The 21,911-nt window shown below is 43.0% G+C and overlaps 2 protein-coding genes and 1 pseudogene across 6 annotated transcripts in view; 2 read left to right on the forward strand and 1 right to left on the reverse strand.

Annotated features, from left to right (window-relative positions):
• Window positions 1-6,160, forward strand: part of bms1 (BMS1 ribosome biogenesis factor) — a 24,625-nt gene extending 18,465 nt beyond the window's left edge. For all 3 annotated transcript variants that reach the window (XM_022254530.2, XM_022254531.2, XM_087147493.1), the window contains exons 20-25: window positions 113-235; window positions 1,171-1,318; window positions 2,509-2,684; window positions 3,099-3,263; window positions 4,523-4,621; window positions 4,991-6,160. In XM_022254530.2, coding sequence (XP_022110222.2) covers window positions 113-235; window positions 1,171-1,318; window positions 2,509-2,684; window positions 3,099-3,263; window positions 4,523-4,621; window positions 4,991-5,104 — 825 coding nt within the window. In that variant the 3' untranslated portion in view covers window positions 5,105-6,160. The remainder of the gene's footprint in view (window positions 1-112; window positions 236-1,170; window positions 1,319-2,508; window positions 2,685-3,098; window positions 3,264-4,522; window positions 4,622-4,990) is intronic.
• Window positions 6,152-18,429, reverse strand: LOC110989845 (uncharacterized). 3 transcript variants are annotated; one of them, XM_022254509.2, is made up of 5 exons: window positions 18,277-18,429; window positions 16,946-16,996; window positions 14,501-14,821; window positions 13,421-13,652; window positions 6,152-12,296 (listed from the first exon to the last, which is right to left on the reverse strand). In XM_022254509.2, the coding sequence occupies exons 3-5, from the start codon at window positions 14,774-14,776 to the stop codon at window positions 9,487-9,489; spliced, it is 3,318 nt and encodes a 1,105-aa protein (XP_022110201.2). In that variant the 5' UTR covers window positions 14,777-14,821; window positions 16,946-16,996; window positions 18,277-18,429; the 3' UTR covers window positions 6,152-9,486. The 3 variants fall into 3 exon arrangements, with proteins under 3 accessions (XP_022110201.2, XP_022110200.2, XP_087003621.1); XM_022254508.2 differs by lacking the exon at window positions 16,946-16,996; XM_087147495.1 differs by lacking the exons at window positions 16,946-16,996; window positions 18,277-18,429 and adding an exon at window positions 15,171-16,923.
• A 1,847-nt stretch (window positions 18,430-20,276) lies between these two features.
• Window positions 20,277-21,200, forward strand: LOC147796447 (uncharacterized; annotated as a pseudogene).
• The last annotated feature ends 711 nt before the right edge of the window (window positions 21,201-21,911 follow it).

Genomic DNA, 21,911 nt, shown 5'->3' on the forward strand with positions numbered 1-21,911 from the left:
ATCACAGAGGTTTTTAAAAGAACAATTACAATTATTTTTCTGGAAATTTGCAAGAGTTGTTGTAGTGGTAGAGAGTAGTAATTGTTCTTTTTTTGGTGGGGGGTCGTTACAGCCGGGTTTCCGTATTGCTGCCACTGGAGTCATCCTAGACTTGGACAAGTCTCTCAATGTTGTCAAGAAACTGAAGCTGGTAGGAACACCCATCAAGATCCACAAGCACACCGCATTCATCGGGGTAGGTGTTGGCTGGTAGCTGTATTTTTTTTCATCACTTAATCATGAGTGTACAAAATATGCTGGGGAGGGGTGTGCAGTCTTTGTATGTTTTCATACATTTGGAAAAAGGTCAGTCAGAGTGTACTGATCCAAATGATGAGTTTCAGCTCAACAGTTATTTTAAGAACCTCACATCTTCTCAAAAGAGACAGCCACATGGTGCTACTACAAACCTTCGCTAGTTCATACCACCCCCTTGCAAAGTTTGAAGTCTTAGTTATGCTTGCTCTATGGGATGAAATATGCCAAAGGATTCAATTTTTTTAATAGCTTGTGGCTTACCTAGAAACTGGATGACTTGCGGGCTGCTGGAGATGTGTCCAGCTACTGTGGGACTGAACCAGTCTCACTTCTCGCTCGAGGCAAATAGCTTGAGACTGTGCATTCCTGCATGGTTGTTTGTTCCTTGTTGGTTGCATTCTGACAGGCTTTGAGTTGTGATTTCTTTGACAAGTCTGAGCAGTATTACTGTCGCTGTTAAAATCGGACCTTTTAGTAATAATGTTGGAAGACACAAACAACGCATCTGCAGGCGAATCAGTGTATGTCTACATACATGTAATTTGCTGGGTCAGTTGGGGCCATTGAATTGAGGTCAGTTACAGTCATGCACGTTGCCCTAGTAACTGGGAGGAAATTGATGGTGAAATGTTGCATACAGAAGGTTTGAAGGGAGACGTAATCATTCTGATAGTGGCTTTGGAGTTCGGAGACACAAGAGTGTTCATGCTTAACACTAGAATATCCAACATTATGGAGGTGGGCTGGGGGGGTTCTTTTCAAGGTTAGTTTCAATTCTGAGTCAAAAATGCTGATTGCGCTTCTGTAATGTGAAATCTAGAGTAAAATTGCAATGTAAGTCATGACATTAAGACTTTGGTTTTATCTGTTAAGGGTATGTTCAACACCCCACTGGAAGTTGCAAGGTTTGAGGGCGCTTCAGTGCGCACCGTCAGTGGAATCCGAGGCCAGATTAAGAAAGCATTGAGGACACCGGAGGGAGCTTTCAGGGCGACGTTTGAAGATAAACTACTCAGAAGTGGTAAGCATTTATTCAGCATATACAGCAACAGTAAACTCTGACTAAGTCGGCATCGTGTAACTCGTCACATCGTCTTAAGTCGGCCTTTTGACAAAAGTCCTGATCATCTGTAATGCATTTCCATTGAAAAATTCATTTCTAGGTCGGCATTTATAAGTCGTCATTTCGTATAAGTTGGCATGTTTTTCTTGGTCCCCTTTCCACAAAACCACAAAATTCCTTTGTGTAAGTCGGCATTAAAAAAAAATTGTGCTTCGTATTAGTTTCTTTCGCCACGGTTGCCAAGAAGTGTCAAGTGACAAGCCCCACTCTGCTTGACTGATGTCTGTTTGTTGGCGGCACAGGCCGTGGTTGATAATAGCCAGCATGAGTACATCAATACCAGTAACCCCTCTAGTGCTACATGCATGTGCTCTGTCCATTTTGGGGGTTGCCTTATTGAACAAACTTAACCAATGCGAGTGCAGATGAGTGTATGTTTTCTGTACCGTAACTGTATCTCGTACATGTATGTACTGCACTGTCAAGTCATGATATGATTTGCAGGTGGCTTGCCGTCCTTGCTTTGTCCTTAGGGGCACATGATCAGTTATCGAATTTGCAGCCTGTGAGGATAATAATTGAGAACGAATTTACTGGGATCGACCAGGGAGGTAGAAATAAACCAGGGTAAATCAAAGCCATTGAATTAGTGCAAGGAATCATAATGTACATACACGAAGGCAATACATGTGTACGTGTACTAGTCGGCAAAATGACGACTTACAGCACAAGTCAGCATTCACGTAAGTCGTCATAGTTTCTTGAGTCCCGAAAGTGCTGACTTAGCCAGAGTTTACCATAATTTCTTCTTTGAAAAAAATTGTGTTTCAGCAGATATGTACTGTACTTCTAGCACCGGAGGAATTCTTTGGCTGCATTACAGCATGCTACTCATGCCAACAAGAATAACACCTGAGCTCAAAAATGGCAGGACTGTGTGCCGTGAAGTACACGTATTCTCTTGCATCCCTCGGTTATTTCAAGATTGCATTACAAGAATGGTTGACATTCATGCAATGTAATCTTAGAGTAATGCACGCTCCTTTTTATATACCTGTATCAACATTAATGCACAAATGTGATCATCAATTCCGATCCAGGCATTTCTTTTAGATGTTCCATCTCTATTTTTTTACCCTCATTTGCAGATATCGTGTTTATGAGAACGTGGCTGCCAATTGAAATTCCCAAGTTTTACAATCCTGTGACAACGCTACTCCTACCGAAGGATGAGAAGGATTCCTGGACAGGGATGCGGACCGTGGGCCAACTCAGGAAAGACAAGAACATCAAGGCAGTCAGCAATCCGGACTCCATCTACAAGGTAACGGCAGACTCAATCTGTGTCAAGACTTATCCCCCTCCCCTCCAAAAAAATGAAGTCAGAAAGTTTGCATTTGAAAAACATTCATTTGGCCATTAAGCATCAGCTGCATTGGGCTATTTATTGAGAGGTGCATCCAAGACACGGCTAGTTTGGTCAAAGGTTACCTGCATGGCATCAGCTGTAGTGTGTGAGTTTTTACCGGCTACATGTGTATGTGGCAAACAGATGTCAGATGGTTTAAAGTCCAGGTGAGAGCAGATGTGACAGTTAAGCCGAGGAATGTTTACAGTAAGCTGTAATTAAATCATAGCTGACAGGAAAAGTTCAATTGGACTGTTGATTTGCGAAAGACTACTTCTAATAATTGTTGTTGAGGAATTATTTGAAATTTTATTATTTTTTTGCTGACAGCCTGTAGAGCGAAAGCCTCGCTACTTCAATGCCCTGCGTGTGCCCAAGTCACTTCAGAGGGCGTTGCCCTTCAAGGATAAGCCCAAGTCAGAGAAAAAGAGGAAGCCAAAACACGGTGGAGGCAAGAACTTCCGGGCAGTTGTCCTTGAGCCACAAGAAAAGAAGGTATGGTTTTTCTTTCGGTACATGTGCTGCACACAACTCGCCTTGAAATGTGCCTTAACCCCTTGACACCGTGACTTTTCTCCGAAAGCCGACTCCGAGAATCCTAGCCTCGCTTGGCCACGAAAGCCACTTTCCAAACCGCAAATTCTCGGTTTGTGGCCCTGCGTGCACTGCACGCTTTGATTTACACACTGAAAGGACTCATTGTTTGGTGGCATGCGGCTCTATTCACGCTTCCACGTTCCCGTTGCCTCTTTTCAAAGTGGGGACTATTGTGAAGCTGGTGATCATGATGCAAATTCGGTCTTTTCATTTCTGGGCTACACACAAAGGCCAATCACCATATATACAAGAGCCAGGATCTGCCTTCTTTCACCGTGTTTGCTCGAGCGTGGGCCGAGAATAATTGCTGAAAAGTGGGCTGAGGATCTCAATTTTTACAGCGGCTCTTACCGCTTCCCGGTGCGAAGGGGTTAAGGCAGCATCACTCGGTAAGGCATCTGAAAGTGTGCATCATAGGCAGGAAGGATTGCCTGGGTTTCGAAATCTGAATGTGTATACCGTACCAGCAAAGCAGCATGGTGAGCAGCGAAGCCACAAGCGCCTTGCTATCTCGTGGAAAAGGCTTGTGTTTCTCTTCAAATTTCTCTGCCGATTTAGTTGAGAAATTGTCATGCATAATACATTACATGTTGTAGATACTGACCAATAATATTTAAAATTACTCAGATCTGTTGAGACTGTGATGCCACACATGGTCACAAAGAAAATGAGTTTGCTTCGTACAGCACTGGGGAACACCAATACCTAAGGGGAACGCCAGTGTCATTGAGTTCTTATTGGATAGAAATTGCGTCAAAACTTGTTTGCCTGTGCACAAAATAGTCATCATGATTTAAGGAACAGTTGTGCACGTGCATGTTGGGCACCGATATAAAGCACATGAAGCAGCGGCATTCAAATTATTTGTAACCCTTCACATGCAGCAGCGTTAGCGTGCTACATACAAAGGTCATGTTCCCAGTGCTTTTAAAGTAAGCAACGCATATAATTCTTGATTCATGTAACTTGAAGAAATAAATATTGATAGGCTCCATGAGATGGTCAAGGCCTTCACGGCTTCACCACTCGCACTGGTCTTTTTGCCTGCACCAGCCTCCAGGAGGGCATGTGCGTCTTGTCTAAAGGCGAGAATAGCTCAGTTTATGACCCACTAAGAGAGTGTTTTGTGTTTGGAACTTTTGGCTTTTGTATCCCAGGTGGCAACATTGATGCATCAACTGAGCACATTGTACAAGGAGAGACAGCGGAAGGAAAGACAGACCATGGCACAGAGAGTCAATCTTCACAGACAGAAGGTAGGCCTTCTTCCACTTGATTGCAAAGCCATAGACATGGAGACTTGCAACAACTGTATCCAAGAAGTAAAAGGCACGCAGTGCCTCCCAGGTGCCACAAGATTTGCACTTATGCAATATGCACATTGATTACAGAGTATTTAATCATCGTTACAGTTCATCAATTTGGGCGATTCACAATAGTGCGCCACCAAGAGTTTGCAACACGTTGGCCAATCATAAGGTGCGAAATTTGTCAACCCTTTCCAAACGTGCATTGGGTCGACAATGTTACCGACCACTTGATGGCAAAAATACTATTCTGTAAATAGAGCAGACTCTGTAGCAATAAGTACATTTATACATGTGGACTCACTCTCTGTGTTACAGATGAAAGGCATTGAAGCACAGAGGGACATGCGTCAGAAGGAAGCAAAGCAGGAGCTGTACCGAGCACTGGGCAAGATGCAGAAGAGGAAAGAGAGAGGGAAGAAACGAGACTAGGTACCAGACATCGTTGATTTCAGTCCAGCAGTGAGAACTTTGACAAAGCAGAGAATTCAGATGCAGCATGAGAAAGGATCAAGCTAGCTTTGTCTTGAGGAAAAGACTTAGTGAAGAAAGAACAGGAAAAGGTATCAGACATCATTGATGTTAACCCTGCAGCAAGAACCTGTACAGAATTAAAATGTACCATCAGAAAGGATCCTTCTCAGTCTTGAAGAACATTGCGTCAGGGAAAGAACTACTACTTGATGGTAACCTCCAGTTAAAACTCCAGTGAGAGTATTTTGGAGGAAGCACTACAAAGTGCCAAGTTGTCTGAATCAACCATGTGCTTCAGACAATGATAATATCTGACCCATTCTCCCAGATGGAAAGCTCATCAAAAACTTACAGACCATGCAATCAACAAAGACCCTAGAGCCTGGGTGCCGGGTGCTTTTAAAAATGCCCTGCACACGTACCAGAGATTTCCAAGATTTTCAGTTTTCAAAATTCTTCAAAAATTCATCATTTCATTTAATGGACGTTAACACTCACACAAATGACTGTTAGGTGGCTACTCTAAGCTGACAAGTAACCTTCATTGACTCCTGAATATTTCAGCCAGGCCTACTGCCCTGTAAAGAGAGCCCAGAATTGTGAGGCATTGCATAATTTCCTTTGTCCCCAGTGAATGCAAGTGGCGTCTTTTCAAACGCGGCTGTATTAGCATGCAGCGGTGCTGTGTCATTAATCAGTAGGGCCCTGGAGCACTGTCCGTGGTGGTAATCCGCGGGCCCGCTGTGCCCAAAACAGTGGTATACTGTTTAAAAACAGTGACGGATTACTTTCGAAAAATGTAAGCCGAAAAATGATGGCAATTCCCAGCAGGAGGTCTTTTGTTCCACGTATGGTCTTTTGTTACATGGACCAGCTCTTTTGTCCTATTTCGGGCACCCCGGCTCTGTTTATAAACCCATGGTGCTCAAAACGGGATTCCCGACTTACTTGTATGGTAAAGCCAGGTTGCACAAAATAATAAAACACTTTTATTTTTACCAAGGATCACTTTCATTATGGATTACATTATATTTTATTACATGACATGCACAAATCTACTAGCTCTACACATGATTTATTTAAAAACATATGGATAGATGTACATCGGCATGCTTTGTGGTGATCAGCAGCAAGCTACAGAAAGTAACTTTCAAGCGTGGAAAAAAAAAGATATCTTCTAAGGTAAAAGGAAGTGGTTGAACTCTCCAGAGTTCTCCCTGGTGACAAATTGGCTCCTGTCTGCTTCTCAGACAGATAGAAATAGATTGACAGTAAAATGCTTCAGCAGCTAGGGACCTTGCCACTGAGCAAAAAGGTCAGCAGTACCCCCCCCTCTTTTCTTCAATAAAAAATATTATAAGTATGTGGGTCATTCCGTGAGGTTGGGGCACAATTTGTGACAGTGTCCTTGTTACATGGATAACTTTTACCACCTGTCATGACCTGTAGAATAGGTCATTTACTCTGTAAAAATAACACACACCTCTGTATTCAGCCTTCTTTTACGCAAGATGTATAACAATGTCAATTTGGAATCCACATGCAGGGAAATAGCTATTCACTTTTACGGAACCCACGTAACAATGGACACTGTCACAAATTGTGCCCCAACCTCACAGAATGACCCATACCTCACACTGCATGCACCTTATCAGTTGGATACACCATTTGGATACATCATTTGACTTTTGGTTTTTATATTTTTTTATTCAGGTTTTTAAATTGGTTTTTTTTACAAGTCTTAGTGATACAAAATGGAAGAAAACTCATTGCAATGTAATGTCTTCTGTAGCCAATATTTGAGTGGTTACACTGTTGGGGAAAGTGGGACAGCTAAGCAAATGCAGGTACGTGTACATGTGATACTGTACATCCATGTCAGCGCTTTTCTCCCGACAAGCATTTAATGTGTCAGCATCAAAGATTGTATAACGCCGACGGCGCAAGATGGATAACTCTGCCCAAAAGATGTAATTATCATGGGCGCCATTTGAGCAAGCGATACGCCTGCGCAGTTTACAGTAACGCTTGGGCACAGGCTCACCAGGTGCACATGCCTGCCGCTGCACCTGCGCCTGTGCATTGCGCATGGCGGCTATGCGATTACAACGTTTTACGTGTATTCGCGGTGAAGTTAGCCATCTTGTGCCGCTTTGCGGCACTATACGATCTTTGGCCAGCATTCAGTTGGTACCATGTGCAACGAAAGTGGATGCAAATCGCAGTGTAGGGGCAGAACTGTCCACCACCCCGGTCATTCATGATGGTCAGTGTTTCCCTGGCAAAATGAAATTAGCTGGTAACATCAATAAGAACAGACCTCTGAACTGGTAACATCACACAGTGTTTACGTGTGCACTTCTCAGTCATGGTTATTAGACTGTTGGCCCCCACTGGCTCCATAGGCAAGTACACAAAGTGAACCTATTTCCAGGCTTATTGTTTGTAAACATGGCAGTTGGATCCCAGACCCCCTATGCAGTGCACATGAATGTCTTTATCATCGTACTGCGTTGTCTTAAATTTCTTAATTTTTCTTGGGTGTTCATTAAGTTTTTTTACGAAACAAATTTTAAATCTCCTGCCGGAAAAAGTGCATTTTTGCAAATTTTTAATATGTTAAAAAGATTCTGTCAATTTTTATGCTGAATGCCCTGTCTAACATCAGAACAGAACGGAAAAAAAATTTGAGCTTTTCACTCGATTTCCTTGATGGCAACTGATCTAAACAACTTTTCCACACTCGAATTCTCAGGAGCTTACCAGAGTGTCACAAGCTTTTGAAAGTGGCAGCGTTTGCATAGACTTCATGTCTTCTCATCCATTTCTTGTTACCTTGAATCAGAAAGTAGACCACTGGAGAGTTTGCTTTTTACTGTATTCATAATGCTAGCAACAACAGGACTTTTTAGTTCCATGTCACGTGTCCAGGCCCATTGCACAAAATACACTGGCAGTGATTAAGGTAACACACATTGAAGCACCTTATTTTTGGACAGGAAAGAAAAGAAAATTGTCAAGGTGTAACCTCGGTCATTTTGGCAAGTTCATGGTCCTGCAACTCCGTGTGAAGTTATCGCATTTATGATGAAGATTTAAAAATAAATACTTGTAATATTATACTGTTTTGAGTTCCATTCAATTTCCACCCGCATCTCATAATTAACCCCTTCGCTCTAGGAGACAGCAAGAGGCGTGGCTTTGTGTGAGGATTAGTGCATACCACACATACAGTCTATTCACCATGCAGCTGCTGGTTCAATGGGGCCTGCTGATGGACAAAGCCCTCCACTCAGGGCATACCGCAGCCCAGCAGTCACGGTCAAAAGAGTTACTGGTACGAAGGGGTTAAAGTTTTCCCATCACAAATTGCAAATAACTTATTCTGATCTTGTTGGGTGCATGTTGTTACTCAAACTGACAAAATGCCCATTCTTAATTGAGGCAAGATACAGAATTACATCAATACAGCTTGTTCAAATATATTAAAATGTGAATACTGACTGTCCCAAGCCTCAAACTTGGTCTTTTGTACAAAATCATACCTTGGTTGAGATGTTTCATTGATGACTCCGTAAGATATGGGATACTATTTACACATATAAATTCATACAAACAGATTAAAACAAATTGGAGACACCCGATACAACACACCTTATAAAATACATTAAATACTTATCTACAAGTCCATCACACTACAAATACAGGAACATGTATAAGTGAAAATACAATGTATCATTCCTACATGGTATACAATTGGGGCTTCAGTTGTAGTCAATTAACAGCATGTCTATGAGTTGTACTTTGTTTCAGACAAATGAGTGCAGCACTTCAGAATAGGGGTCATTCTATAAATTTGTGGTCCATTCATTTTTTCCCCCGTCCCTGTTACATCCAGGGGTGTATGATTTTGTTTTTAAATTGCCAAGAGTGTTGAAGTTGTGCAAAATACCTGTCAAAGAAACATACTTTGAAGTCAATTTCAGTGATTATCAAGTTACACAGGCCAAGACCAAAAAAGGTCATAGTGGAGCTCAAATTCAGAGAATGACCCATGTATGTACTGTGTACATGTACTGAAGACACTACCTGTTTGGGAGGACCTCCTTTACTTTGCACAGTGCCCATTCTAACAGGCACTGTACATTGTACCTGGCAAGATTGACAGCTTTCAAATGTTCCAAATGGACTTTCTGAGTTGACAAGCCTGAGTTGACGAGTTCAGTTATGAATGAATCCTTCCTATAGTGGACTCGAGTGCAGCTGTGAGCACACATGAATTACAGCTGGAAGTAATCCTGACTTATGTGACAGACTAGATAGTTTAGAGGTGAACCAGCCTACTTGTCTTCAGAAAACCTCTCCACTTTGACAGTAGTGAGAGGAGAGATTGGAAGAAGACCTTTTGGGCTTTCAGGGTCTGGCTCCTTCTCATCTATAATGGTGCTCTGATCAGATTCACTGGCCTGTGACTCATCTGGATACATCCCAAGACTCTTTGGATACATCCGGTCCATGTCTGCCTGCCTGCCGGTGCTATGGTGGGTAAAATGATTGGTGTACATAGCCGTCTCCGTACTGCCATCATTGCTGCTGTCAAGCTGAGTTTCACTGACTAATATGGAGGCTTCGTTGCCAGTAGTGGACTCTGAGTTTTGGGGTATTATACCACAGAGATCCGCCAGACTTGATGTCATCGCATATGACATCAAGTCCTTCCCAATGTGTTGCAGAGCATGCTTCCTGAGTGATTTCATGAACTTGAACGCCTTGTTGCAGACGGGACAGTTGAAAGTCTGGTCAGAATGGACACGCTTGTGGCGATGGAGAGCACTGCTGTTCTTGAAGCACTTGGGGCAGCTCTGGCACTGGAAGGGTCTCTCCTCGCTGTGGGTCTTGATGTGAGTCTCCAGCTGGTCCTTGAAGTTGAACTTCTTGCCGCAGGTCTCACAGCCGAATTCCCGGCGGTTTTCGTGTTCCCGTAAGTGTCGCTTCAGTCGGCAGGCCTCAGTGAAGCTCTTGTCGCACATGTTGCACTTGTGTGGCCGCACCTCCAGGTGGATGCTCTGGTGGATGCGCAGGCGGTAGCGGTCCACGAAGTCACGACCACAGACGTCGCAGATGTGTGGCCGAAGACCCAGGTGCCAGCGCTCATGCTTTCGGAGAGCAGAGAGCTGCTTGAAGGCCTTCTCGCACTGCTGGCACTTGTACGCACGCTCGTCACTGTGTGACCGACGGTGCTTCTTGAGTGCATCGCTCACCCGGAATGTCTTGTCGCACTGCTCGCACTTGAATGGGCGCACTCCTGTGTGGATTCGCATGTGGCATTTGAGTGTGTTGCGCTCCTTGAAGCTCTTTCCACAAACATGGCAGGGATACGGCCGCTCATCGGAATGCGTTCTCATGTGGCTCTCCAGTCCCTTCTTGCTGGAATAGGCTCGCTCACACAGCTCACACTGGAAAGGCAGCTCACCCGTATGCACTCGCTCATGCACCTTCCTCTTCACATTCCTAGGGAAGACACGATCACAGTACCTGCAGGGGAATGGTTTCTCCACCCTCTTGAACACGGGTTTGACCCCAGTGTGGACGCTCTCGTGCCTTGCATGTGCTTGCATCGTCCTAAACTTCAGTGGGCAGTACTGACAGGTAAAGTCCCCCGTAAAATGTTTCTGTATGTGAGTGGTGAGCGTGGACTTCTGTTTGTAGCGCTTCTGGCAGTACTCGCACTGGAACGGCCGCTCATCCGTATGGGTTTTCACGTGCCTGAGTAAATCCCGAGGCAGTCCGAAGTGTTTCCCACAGACTGGGCAAGGAAGGTTTTTCTCTTGGGTGTGAGTTTTCATGTGCGTGGTCATCGCATTCCTGACTTTAAACTTCTTGTTGCAGAACTTGCACTTGTACAACCACTCATTGGTATGGCACTGCTGTTTGTGTCGTGTTCGCATGTAGCTGGTGCGAAACGCTTTGGGGCATTCGTCACACGGGTAAGGGCATTCCCCAGTGTGGACACGCTCATGGACGATGCGCGCAGTGCTTGATCCAAACATTCTGCCACAGAAGTGGCACGTATGGTTAGTATGTGATCGCTCGTGAACCTTCATCTTGTGAATCTCCTTGAACGACCGATTGCAGACTGAACAGACAAACAATGACGAATCCTTGTTCAATTTCAGCGTATTCCCATCCACACTGCCCATTTCCTTACACACACCACTCCCTTTCACTCTCCGGTAACGCTTCATATGCCTCCGCTTATGCTTGATGAAGTGGTACAGATCCCTGAACCTCCATCCACAATAAAGGCAGAAAAATCGTCGGTTTGGCAGGAGCTTTTCTATTCTCGTCAGCAGTGTCTTACATTTCTCTTTGAGGAAGGCAGACTCCAGCACCATTTTACCATAATAGGGCTTTGTCTCCTGGGCTTGACTACTTGTCTCACCAGTACCCTCAGCAGTGGATGTGTCTGGTGAGTCAGTCACTACTGGGGCCGATGTCCCGGCACACATTTCTGTGGTTCTTGGGCAAACCAGACTGGACGGAGTTGATAGCAAACCAGCGAGGGACGGCACAGCCTTCCTGTCACCCCTGCTGGGACTGTTGAGAGAATCACCTGCCTTGGATGTACTGTTCCTGCTGTCAACCGTGCTTGGTCTGGATGTCTTCTGCATTTTCGCTGGAATGTACGGCAACACTGGCGACTCTGTGCACGGTTCTGAATCATGTGCTGGGTCTGAGCTGCTGTCCCCAACAGTACTGGGCTCATCTTTTGTTTTAGAACATTTCCTTCTGCAAGATGGCGGAGGATCTGTTTCTTGTTGATCTGCTTGCTCATTTGCACCACAACTTGATGTGCTGTCGTATGAACTGCTGCTGCCAGAGGTGAATCGGTCAGGCAGAGTTTTAAAGTTGAAGGCGCGCACACTGGCTGAGCTGTAATCCTTGTCTGTCTCTGATTTCAGCTTCTGCCGTAGCTTGTCGATCTTGCTGTTGAGAGCTAGCCTCTTGGTGGCCGCTGTGGCTGGCGATGCAGCCACCTTCGCTTGCCGACTTAATTTTCTTCTGGGGAGCTCTGCATGGTGGTAGCGCACGGCAGGGAGCGTTTGGCTCAGGTGAGCACATCGACACACACTGCACATGTGAGGTTGATCTAAATAACAACCATTGGGAAAGGACAACAAATGTTGATTGTTTGATCAATGCAACAATTTTGTGTAGAGATAGGAAAAGAGTCCCCTCTTATTATCTTAATTATTATTATCATTATATTTACAAATAGGTCATTTGGGAGACATTTTGTGGTAAATTTTTCAGCATTAGGGAGACATTGGCTTTTAGGGAGACATTTCAGTATCTCCCTATTTTCAAACTACCAGAAGGAGGCCGAATTTTACAGTCCAAATTTTGCGAGATGATAGATTAGGGTCTAAAATGAAAACACACAAAGTTTCGTTCAGATCAGACCAGGGAATATTGAATTATGGGACAGTAAAGTTGGAAAAATTTTGTGCACATTCTTACGGGAATGTCTCCCTAATAACCCATTAGCGGTAATTATCATTATTATTACTATTTTTTTCATTTTTCTCCCACTGCATTTTTCAAGTTCCATATTATCCACTTTCTGTTATCCCTACATGTAAATGATGGACTCTCCGAAATTTGGCACGTCAGCAAGGGGCAGGATGTGGGCTCATTGTTCACCCACCAGCGAGCCAATCAGCAGAAAGTTACATCATTGCTGCTGACCTTGATTTGTGTTCACTATTTTATTACAGGGTCAACGGTGTTTCAATGATACACCTGTAAGGACCATTTCTGGAGCCTACTGGGTGTAACACTTGGCAGATACAGTGTGATACCTTTTTGTGTTAAATTTCATTTAATTAGTTTTGGGAATTCTCTCTCCCAATTTACAAAATTAAATATCTACTTCCTCCAACACCAGCCTGAACAAGTCCTAAATTAAAAAACAAATGTTTAAAGTTGAAAAAAAGATAACACTTGCTTTATACTGAATCACACTTAGGGTGCATCATGTAATTTTGAACCCAGGCTAAAAAAGTAATTATTGCCATACTGAGAAGGTACTGTAGGTGGGACGGAATTTCTATTGCATACTAATTGAAGGTGTCTTGATTTTCATGTCCACAAAACTGAAGAATTTTTGATAATTTACAAAGAAATTTGAACATGTACATGTAGCTTGGATATCAAAACAAAATACATCTTTGGGGAATGAACGATAAAACTGACCAACTCTGTATATTTCACCTTGCAAGCCACTGGGGCCTTCTTCTAATTTGAAATGCTGAAGGCAGACCACGAGTTCCTCCCCAGGGTTGATTACTGCAAAACTGTGGTAATAGATGGCGCCTTGGTGCTGATAGGCCAAGAGGTTGGTGTTGGTGCTAGGCTCTTTACAACAGCTGACGTAGCCCATCCAATTGGCTACTTCCTCATCACTGCTGTCTAGGTAATGACAGAGCTTGCCGCTGCAGTGAATCTATAGAAAGGTTGGAAGAAAGGAAAAAACTATCTGTAAAATGCACATATTCAGCATCTACCGGTAGTGCTAAAGGCACTATGCTTTGATACCATCTTAAACAATCTTTGGAGTACATACTCTGTACAAACAGCTTGATGTCCTATCAGGTAAAAGTGACTGATCAAACACTGGCTTTATTGTTACCCAGTACATTCTTGAGGGGAGAGCGGCAAATTGAAGTCCATAACATACAAGTACGTGTACGTGTATGCCCATTGCTGGATTTAAGCCCCTGACCCTATGATTAGGAGTTAGAAACCATTAAAATAGGCCATTCCAGCTTACAGATGAGCAAACTGTGCTACCATACACAGTTATAAAACTGTTTCAACACATTTTTTTATGTGCATTTGAACATGGAACTACTGATATAGGAAGACTGAATACTGCCAACTGTGATTATTAAAAGAAGCATTTTGTTAAGAGCAAAGCTCAAAAGTACCGATAAGGACATGAAGTTATTAGTCCAGTGAAACAAAAAGACAAAAGTCACATCAATTTGATGATGAAAAACCTATGTCTAGTGCGGTCTAAATGCTAGGTACAACTTTAGCTGTAACTTTGATAACTGCTTCAAAGAAGACGCCAGCAGGGAGTGACATAATACATGTATCCTTTACAAACGCATAAGAGTTTCAAGCAGAACATTCCCCTTTCGACAAATCACTTTCAACTGCAATTTGGAAGGTTGCAGAATCACTCAACTTTTTAATCATTCCAACAATTCAAGGAAAGACTAGAACTAGAAACCAACTTGCCAGTGAGTTTAAGCTTTGAGTTGTCTCAGGCTCAGACTTTGTAATTACCTCCCACATGTCTTGGCCTTGCACTCTGCCTGCAGAGGGAAGGACAACCGAACCCTCAAAAGGGCCAAACCAGACCCCGGCCCGGAACTCCTGGGAGGCAACGATGCCCTTCCTCATGGTCATCCCTGCCCCGCCCACATCTCTCTCCATCCACACGCAGTACCTCAGCCCCTGGGGGAGAGTCTGTAGGGCTCTGTCTTTGACTGATCTGGGAATCGGATTGCTGGATACCAGCAAGTCCTGTTGCTGGAGGGAGGACGCACTGCTGTTGTCCATGTCTCATATGCTATTATGTTTAATGTAGGTCCTTTGAGAAGTAACCTTAAGTTGAAAATGAATGAACCAAGAAATCATTATTTCATCATCAACAGTTTGATTTGAAGACATCTGTAAATTATAAACAAATGAAGTGACGCCAACTGTGCCCGCTAGTCATGTGACTTACATGTACATGTATAGCGAGTACAAAACATCAACAAACACGGCATCCTCCAACAGCAGTGAATCATAAGTGTCACTGACTCAAAATAAAGCCGACAGTGGGTACAATATTCAGACTACTGATGTGCTGAGTACTGCTGTATACCGAAAAATCTGTTTTTATTTTGGAAAACAGCACTTCAAACACACTTTGTTATGGGAGGACACCATGATACCTGCTGTAGGTCACCTGATTTAGCAGGCACAACTGGTCCAGTAGATTTGGTCTTGAGAGAGTATTCTGTGGCTGGCTACATGTACACATGTGTGGCTACCGCCTTAGGGTGCATTAAGAAGGAAGCAGGTCAAAACCGCAGGAGTTTTGAGTACTCTGTTGCCAGCTCTGTGGATACTATTAGTCAGAGCACAGTGAGAACAGCATATCAAACCACTGTACATATATACAGAATGTATGCATACCGATACATATCAAACCAGCTATAAGCCAAAGTGGGATATACATTGAAGTGGAGGGCTGTTCTGCAACAGACTTTATCACAAACACTACTCAAATGATTTTGCATAAAAGCTTCAAATCACTTTGGATATTGTTACAACAGTCAGGCCTTGTGATCATGGCAGGTTTAATACACCATACATGTAGTTAGAGCCCACAATGCATGTACTTGTGACCTATCCATGCAATGTACACACTTGTGGCATTCCGTCTGCCAAACAGGAATGAAACAGGTTTGACATCTGATCCTTTTCAATTCCCATAAGTCCTTTTGGCCACAACAAAAAGCAGTATCTTCAAAGCAAAATCTGCGATAAAGCCCATTATTTTGTGTGACTACTGTGAGAAAGCTCCAAAGCTTTGCATGGTGGAAGTTACGTGAGCTGTATGGAATCTATCTCTTCAGAAGAGGCGTGGTTCTGAGAAGGGCTGGTGGGTTTTAGCTCTCCCTAAGATGGCCAGGGCATCCTGGCCAGAATGCTGAGTTGATACTACTCTGTGTGACCTATGACTTTTATGGGTTCTTAACCTTACAGGTTTTTGAATGTAGCCCTATTATGTCAAATTGGGGTACATTCGTGTTTTATAACAATCCACTTTCTCAATCAAATCTTCCCCAAAAAAGCTGTCAAAACTAATGCATATATCTATTTGACTCCATGTGACTGACTATTTCTTGAAAAAGTTCAGAGCTTTTACTCACCAACCTCTCATTCTCTGACAAAAAGGATCCAAACACTTCGCACATTTCGCATGCATCACACAGTGTACATGCATCAGGTTGATGGCTGACCGTTGTACACGTATATTGGTTTGACCACTTTTGGAAGTGGGGAAAATGGAGTCTTGTTTTCACTGCGCAACTGTCCTGTGTGTGTCTTGCTGGGCGCACACAGGATGCTGTGCACTAAAAAAGCTGACAAGGGAAGTGATTCCTGCCGATTTATCCACACACTTTAACATTAGAACCGTGTGTTTACAGCAATTAAGGACAGTTATGCAATAAGAACAAGATTCCATCCCCAACTTTCACAAATGATATATGCACCAGTCTGACCAACCTCGTTTCCATGAATACAGGTATGATCTTGCTGTACCATGTTGGTTTGCACCTTGCCTTACATGTACAAGTATACATGTATGTGATCTCAGTGAAGGAACGTGCACACTGCACGCAGCCTATAAGAGTCAAGGTTGACCATCAATCCAACGCATCAGCAGAGTGTGATGCAAGAAAAGTGTGCAAAGCGTTTGGATCATTTACGTCAGGAGAATGGCAGGCTGGTGAGTAAAGCTCTGATTTTTAAAAGTAATACAATGTCACCAGTCGCACGGGAGAATTTGTCACACGGTCCTAAACCCATGGGTCATTGGAGTTATATGATATGCATTCACTTTTTAGGGCTTTTTAAAGGAAAATCTGATTAAGAAAGACAATTTTTTCAAACAAAAATTGAACCCTACTGGACATAACAGGGCTGCATTAAGAAACCCACCGTATTACATACCCACAAAAAGTCAAAGGAGCCCCAAGTCACATGGAGTGGTGCCTTGAAGTTCTGCAAGTAACAGGGCTACAGACTGTTAACACCAGAACCCAAACATGTACGTATCTACATGTACAGATGTATGTACATTGTATGTCTGACATCTTACCTAGCCCAGGTCCTAGTCCCTACAAACTTCACATTCATGACCTTGGGCCTTGAGTATTTGGCATGTTTGGTAGGCATTCTGGAAAGAGTTCCATATATACTTCATCACTTGACACCCTGGGCATGCACAAACCCTACATGTATGAGCCTAATTTTTTTCAATATTTTCACTGCTAAATTGGACTTTTTTGGTTATCACCTTCTGATGGCTTATAAACTACTGCAAGGGAAAATAAGTGATGTTCGTGTGTGTGTTGAACTCTTACTGAAATTCCTCCTTAATTCTCCACCAGCATGACTAGGGAGATTGACAAAGATGTACATGTAGCCCAGGTTGGATGCTAGTCTTCATTACACAACAACTGAAGTGGCAACCAGTCTAATGCCACAGCGACCGTACATGTACGTGATCCATCACGCATCGAAAAAAATCAATATTGCAAGATTTCTTTACATTAATTCTTAGTATTTTGTCTATGTGTGTATTTTCTGTGTTCATCAGTTTAATATTAGGTTCTTCTGCTCGTACTTGAAGCGAGCATGTTTCCACAAAATTTCCTGCGCAGCGAGCTTTATCCGATCACCCGGGTACAGCTGTCTGGATGCATTGACAGTTATCAGAACAATGAACAGAACTGTGTGTGTTGCTTTGAAATAAACTTGAATAGGATGAGAAATAACCCCGATGCTAGTCCAACCATACATGTAGGCCTATGCATTAATTCCCCCCAATGGACAACGCAGTCGACATTAACGTAGTGAATGCCGTAGAGTTTTCTATAATAACTACATGTTGTTTGTGTGTTAGAATTTTAATCGCCCAAAAGAAAATTTGATTGTCCCGGGCTATCGGACAAGCAATTTGTTGCGGCCTGGGCGACGAGGAAATGGGGCGAAGTGACTGTAAACCGTCTCATTATGGCACGCATAGGGTTTGTGCACAGGGTGTCGGGTGGCATCCGTACATGGAACTTTTCCAATGTCAGTAGCAATCTTTATTTAGGTTTTATCTATAGATTGTTTTAAATAATAGACCTAGCATGCCCAACTTCATGAACTTAGGCCTAGCCTAACCGTAGGTCACAAAAATTGAAACTGAAATGACTCAAGACAGTCATGTGATTGATCTTTAATTTCAAACAGCGGCCTACCAAAAATCATTTACTTTAGATTTGTATTCTCACCATACAGTGAATCCAAAAGACTGGTTTTCAAAGAAACATTGGTGTTTCGATGTTAAGAATTAGGTCATCAAGAAAAAGACTGATTGTCACAATCACAGTCACACAATGTCAGAACAAAGATTATTCTTTTTCCAAGATTAGTCGGGGAACCCATTTCCAAATGCTAACGTAAGCTAAGCACAGCTAGATTGAAGTCTGGGTACCATAATGTAATCGAGGAACGAAATCGCGCCCTCTGTTGACATAAAGAAGTCCAACTCCGTGGAATAATCATCGTTACAATAATACGAGGCTTTACCACAGTATCATAATGATCTCTATAGGCCTTTAGCAATCCTTCATCGATGTTTCCATATATTTTTACAACTAATCCTTCGACTCTGTCAACAGTTTGTAGCCCTATGTTTTTTTTATTTTAAAGAGGTGTGATCCAATCTCATGCAACTTGAATGTTATGGATTAGAAATGGGACTGAATGTGCGGGGGGGGGCTCGAAACCATCACACTATCCTTTGTAGTCGCACTTTTTCTTTAATTCTTACATCAGAAAAGAGCTAAAAACTGGACCGTAAGATTGTGGAACTACAAAGAGAAAGAGAACCAGCATAGTCACTCAGTTGCTTTTTGTCTTCTGTGGAGAGTAAGCGACTGCCAGCTGAAGTTAGCCCTCTCAGTGTGCATATGTGGGCACTTTTTTTCCTGTTTACATATACGTCAAACAACAACAAACTAACCAAACGATTGTTGTTTGTTTTGTTTACCTTCAGTCTTTTAAGAAATACGCATTTACAGCTTGGCATCCAGGATTGTTTCTACTTGGTTCTTAGGTTGAATCTAAACGTATTAAGTGTACATCCACTTATTCCCAGAGTGATACAGGTTACTATGATGTTCACATCAACCCCTAAGAGAAGATAAACGCCCCTTTGGAAAATGTTCCTTGTAGCCAAGAGTGGTTGCCTCGATATAAGCAAGACATAGTCATAATACAACCAGTTGTTGTCATGAAGCAGCCGGACGAACTTGGCCAGTAACATCTTGACGTGGAGAAAAGGATGCCTGCCTAATGTTTCCCATCCGCGAGTACCCTTTAAGTTTCTAAAAATTTGTTTGTTGAGCAAAGGTGCCGCCAATAATTTCATGCATTCAAAATACGCTTGAAAAGTCTAACGGCGCGGCGTTGTGAGAATTGTGTGTCATGTATGATGTAGGAATATTAGAGAAAATATGAAATTTATTCATTGACCACCATGTGCGAAAAAAATGGCTTTGGAAATTGTGGCCAATTTCGAACATTTTTGGCGGGAGGAATTACTCATCCCTCCAGCTTCAGTCTTGTAATCGTGACGTGGCGGCTCCTGCAAAAATTCTGTCCAAATAACTGGACTCTTGCAGAGTGGGAACACTGAAACACACTCCAATTTCCCTGCCCAGCGATTTTAGGATTTTGATCATCCCCAACAACAGAGACCTGTGTGGATGATTGGCATTCAATCGCCGTGCGGGTACAAATTTTGAATAGTTGGTAAATTCAGGAAATAAACTTAAGTCTGTAATTTTCCTTTTTCTCGTTATACCCTGTTGAGGCTTATGTGTCGAGGTCTAGCGCCTCATCTTGTGAGGTTTGATCGTGTGAGTTTAAAGTCGTTCTAAGTTGGATACGTAGATTGCATGAAAATTCCGGTCCTATTGTGATGTCCTTTGTGTTGCTCCGTGGTCATTTTGACTGAGAGTAAACACTGTCCTTGTGAAATATTGATGGGAAAAAACAGAAAAGGTAAGACCACCTTACCGCGGGGTCTTTGCAAAAAGAGTCTACAGGTGTGAAAAGGACGGAGACACGATAATAATAGTGGCCCACACCGAACCGGTCCCATGTATTCCAGCATGTGGAACGAGTGGCCATTCAAGTTTGGTATACGCTGATGAATGACAAGTTAGTGAGTCTGACCGTTGTACATGTACAACCAGAATATTGTCACTTCTTCTGTACTCCAAGTATGGCAAAATAAGCTCAAGTTATCCTATGGGCCCTATCAAGAACCCTATCCACCGCCTTTTTGGAAGTGTATGAGTAAAGTTCCCAATTCCAAGGTGTTTTACGAGCTCTACACAACGGCATATCTTTATGTACCTGATCGACCGTTTTGATGACGCACCGCGTCCCGCCGATGGTGACACGCTAGATAGAGGCCGCGAAAGATTGTGGTGCTATGTCAGGTTTCGAAGATACGATGTTCGTACAGGTGGGTGAAGGAACAGCTTGGAGCTCCATTTCAGGGTAAACAGCTCACATTCTTTAAAGATATATCGTACTACCTGAACAAGAAATACAAGTTCCTTCCACGTGGTTACAAGCACATTTTTTCCGAGGAATCCAGAGAAAGTGATTCCTTCAAGGAAGAAGTTATCAGCGACTCCACCGGGAACAAAGTTGGTGGCTTTGCTTTGGATGAGTTCAAGCCATAGATTATGCCAACAGGTTTGGTTATGGGGAATTGCTGGACCTGTATGAGTACGTTAAATTAGAGAGCCTGGATGCAGAGCCTATGATCATCGACGCTGACGATTTGGCTGCAGACCCGGGTGCCATCCTGTCCACCTGTTGCAAGAAAATGGGAATACCTTACTCTGACAACTTGCTAACATGGAAGGAAGGAGATGGGATGATTGGGGAATGGGCTATCAGCAAGAATCTCAAGCTTGCAATTGAGTACCTGCAGTCATTCGATAATGTGAAGAGAAGCTCTTGCCAGAAGCCACGCAGACACCAGCAGATCCTGGGTCGCTCGCCAGACATTGAGAGATTTGTGAAGAAGTGTACCAAGTTGCCTTACGAGAGGAGACTGGGATGACTGAACTCATGATGACCGATAGGCCTATTACAAAGGGATATAGGCCGACGCAGGAGTCTATTGCCACGCATAATAACAGTTCCAAAACTGAGTAGGCTATGGTCAAACACTAAAGTATGCATAGGCTCTATTCCATGTACATGTATCATATATTTCAGTGAATTATTTTATGACAAAAACGGCAGAATAATGGAGGTGTACGTGGGTAGTACATCATGGATGTTATCCTTTTGGCAGTTGTCGTGCGTCCGCGCTGCAGTTTCAGTCGTTTACCAGGAACTTGGCACATTACACAACAAGGCACCCTTTGAAGACAGTGTATGCTCTGTATTTCATGTTCACTTGTGATTTCGCACATGACCAGAGAAGAGTGATGTAGCTGCTCTCTACTTCAATTTTTTTTCTGTTTGGAACAGAACATTTTCTTTTACTAAAACTCGGGGCGGGGTGTTTTATTTCGGTTGATTTTATTTTATTTTATTTTATTCAGTAATATTTTGTTTTGCCTATTTTTCTTTCTACCAAATGTCCAGGAACCGTTAAGGGTATATAATGATTATAACAATTCCAAAACTGACTGAGAGCAAATTTAGTGTTAGTCTCAAGTTGTTTGAGACAGTCCAAGTACAGATTCCTGCGGGACACGGAAGAAACAGAGGTCCAACTGGAAGTGTTGCGCGAAACGCACACATTGTTGACGACTAATCCAGCAGGAATGAAATCATAGTAAAAATGAACCGCAAATACCGTATTTTATATTTATTTATGTTTATGGCCCTG

The sequence above is a fragment of the Acanthaster planci genome, linkage group LG16 (assembly GCF_054643075.1).
Source record: "Acanthaster planci isolate LZ-2023a linkage group LG16, COTS_SCS, whole genome shotgun sequence".
In the NCBI taxonomy this organism is placed as follows: Eukaryota; Metazoa; Echinodermata; class Asteroidea; order Valvatida; family Acanthasteridae; genus Acanthaster; species Acanthaster planci.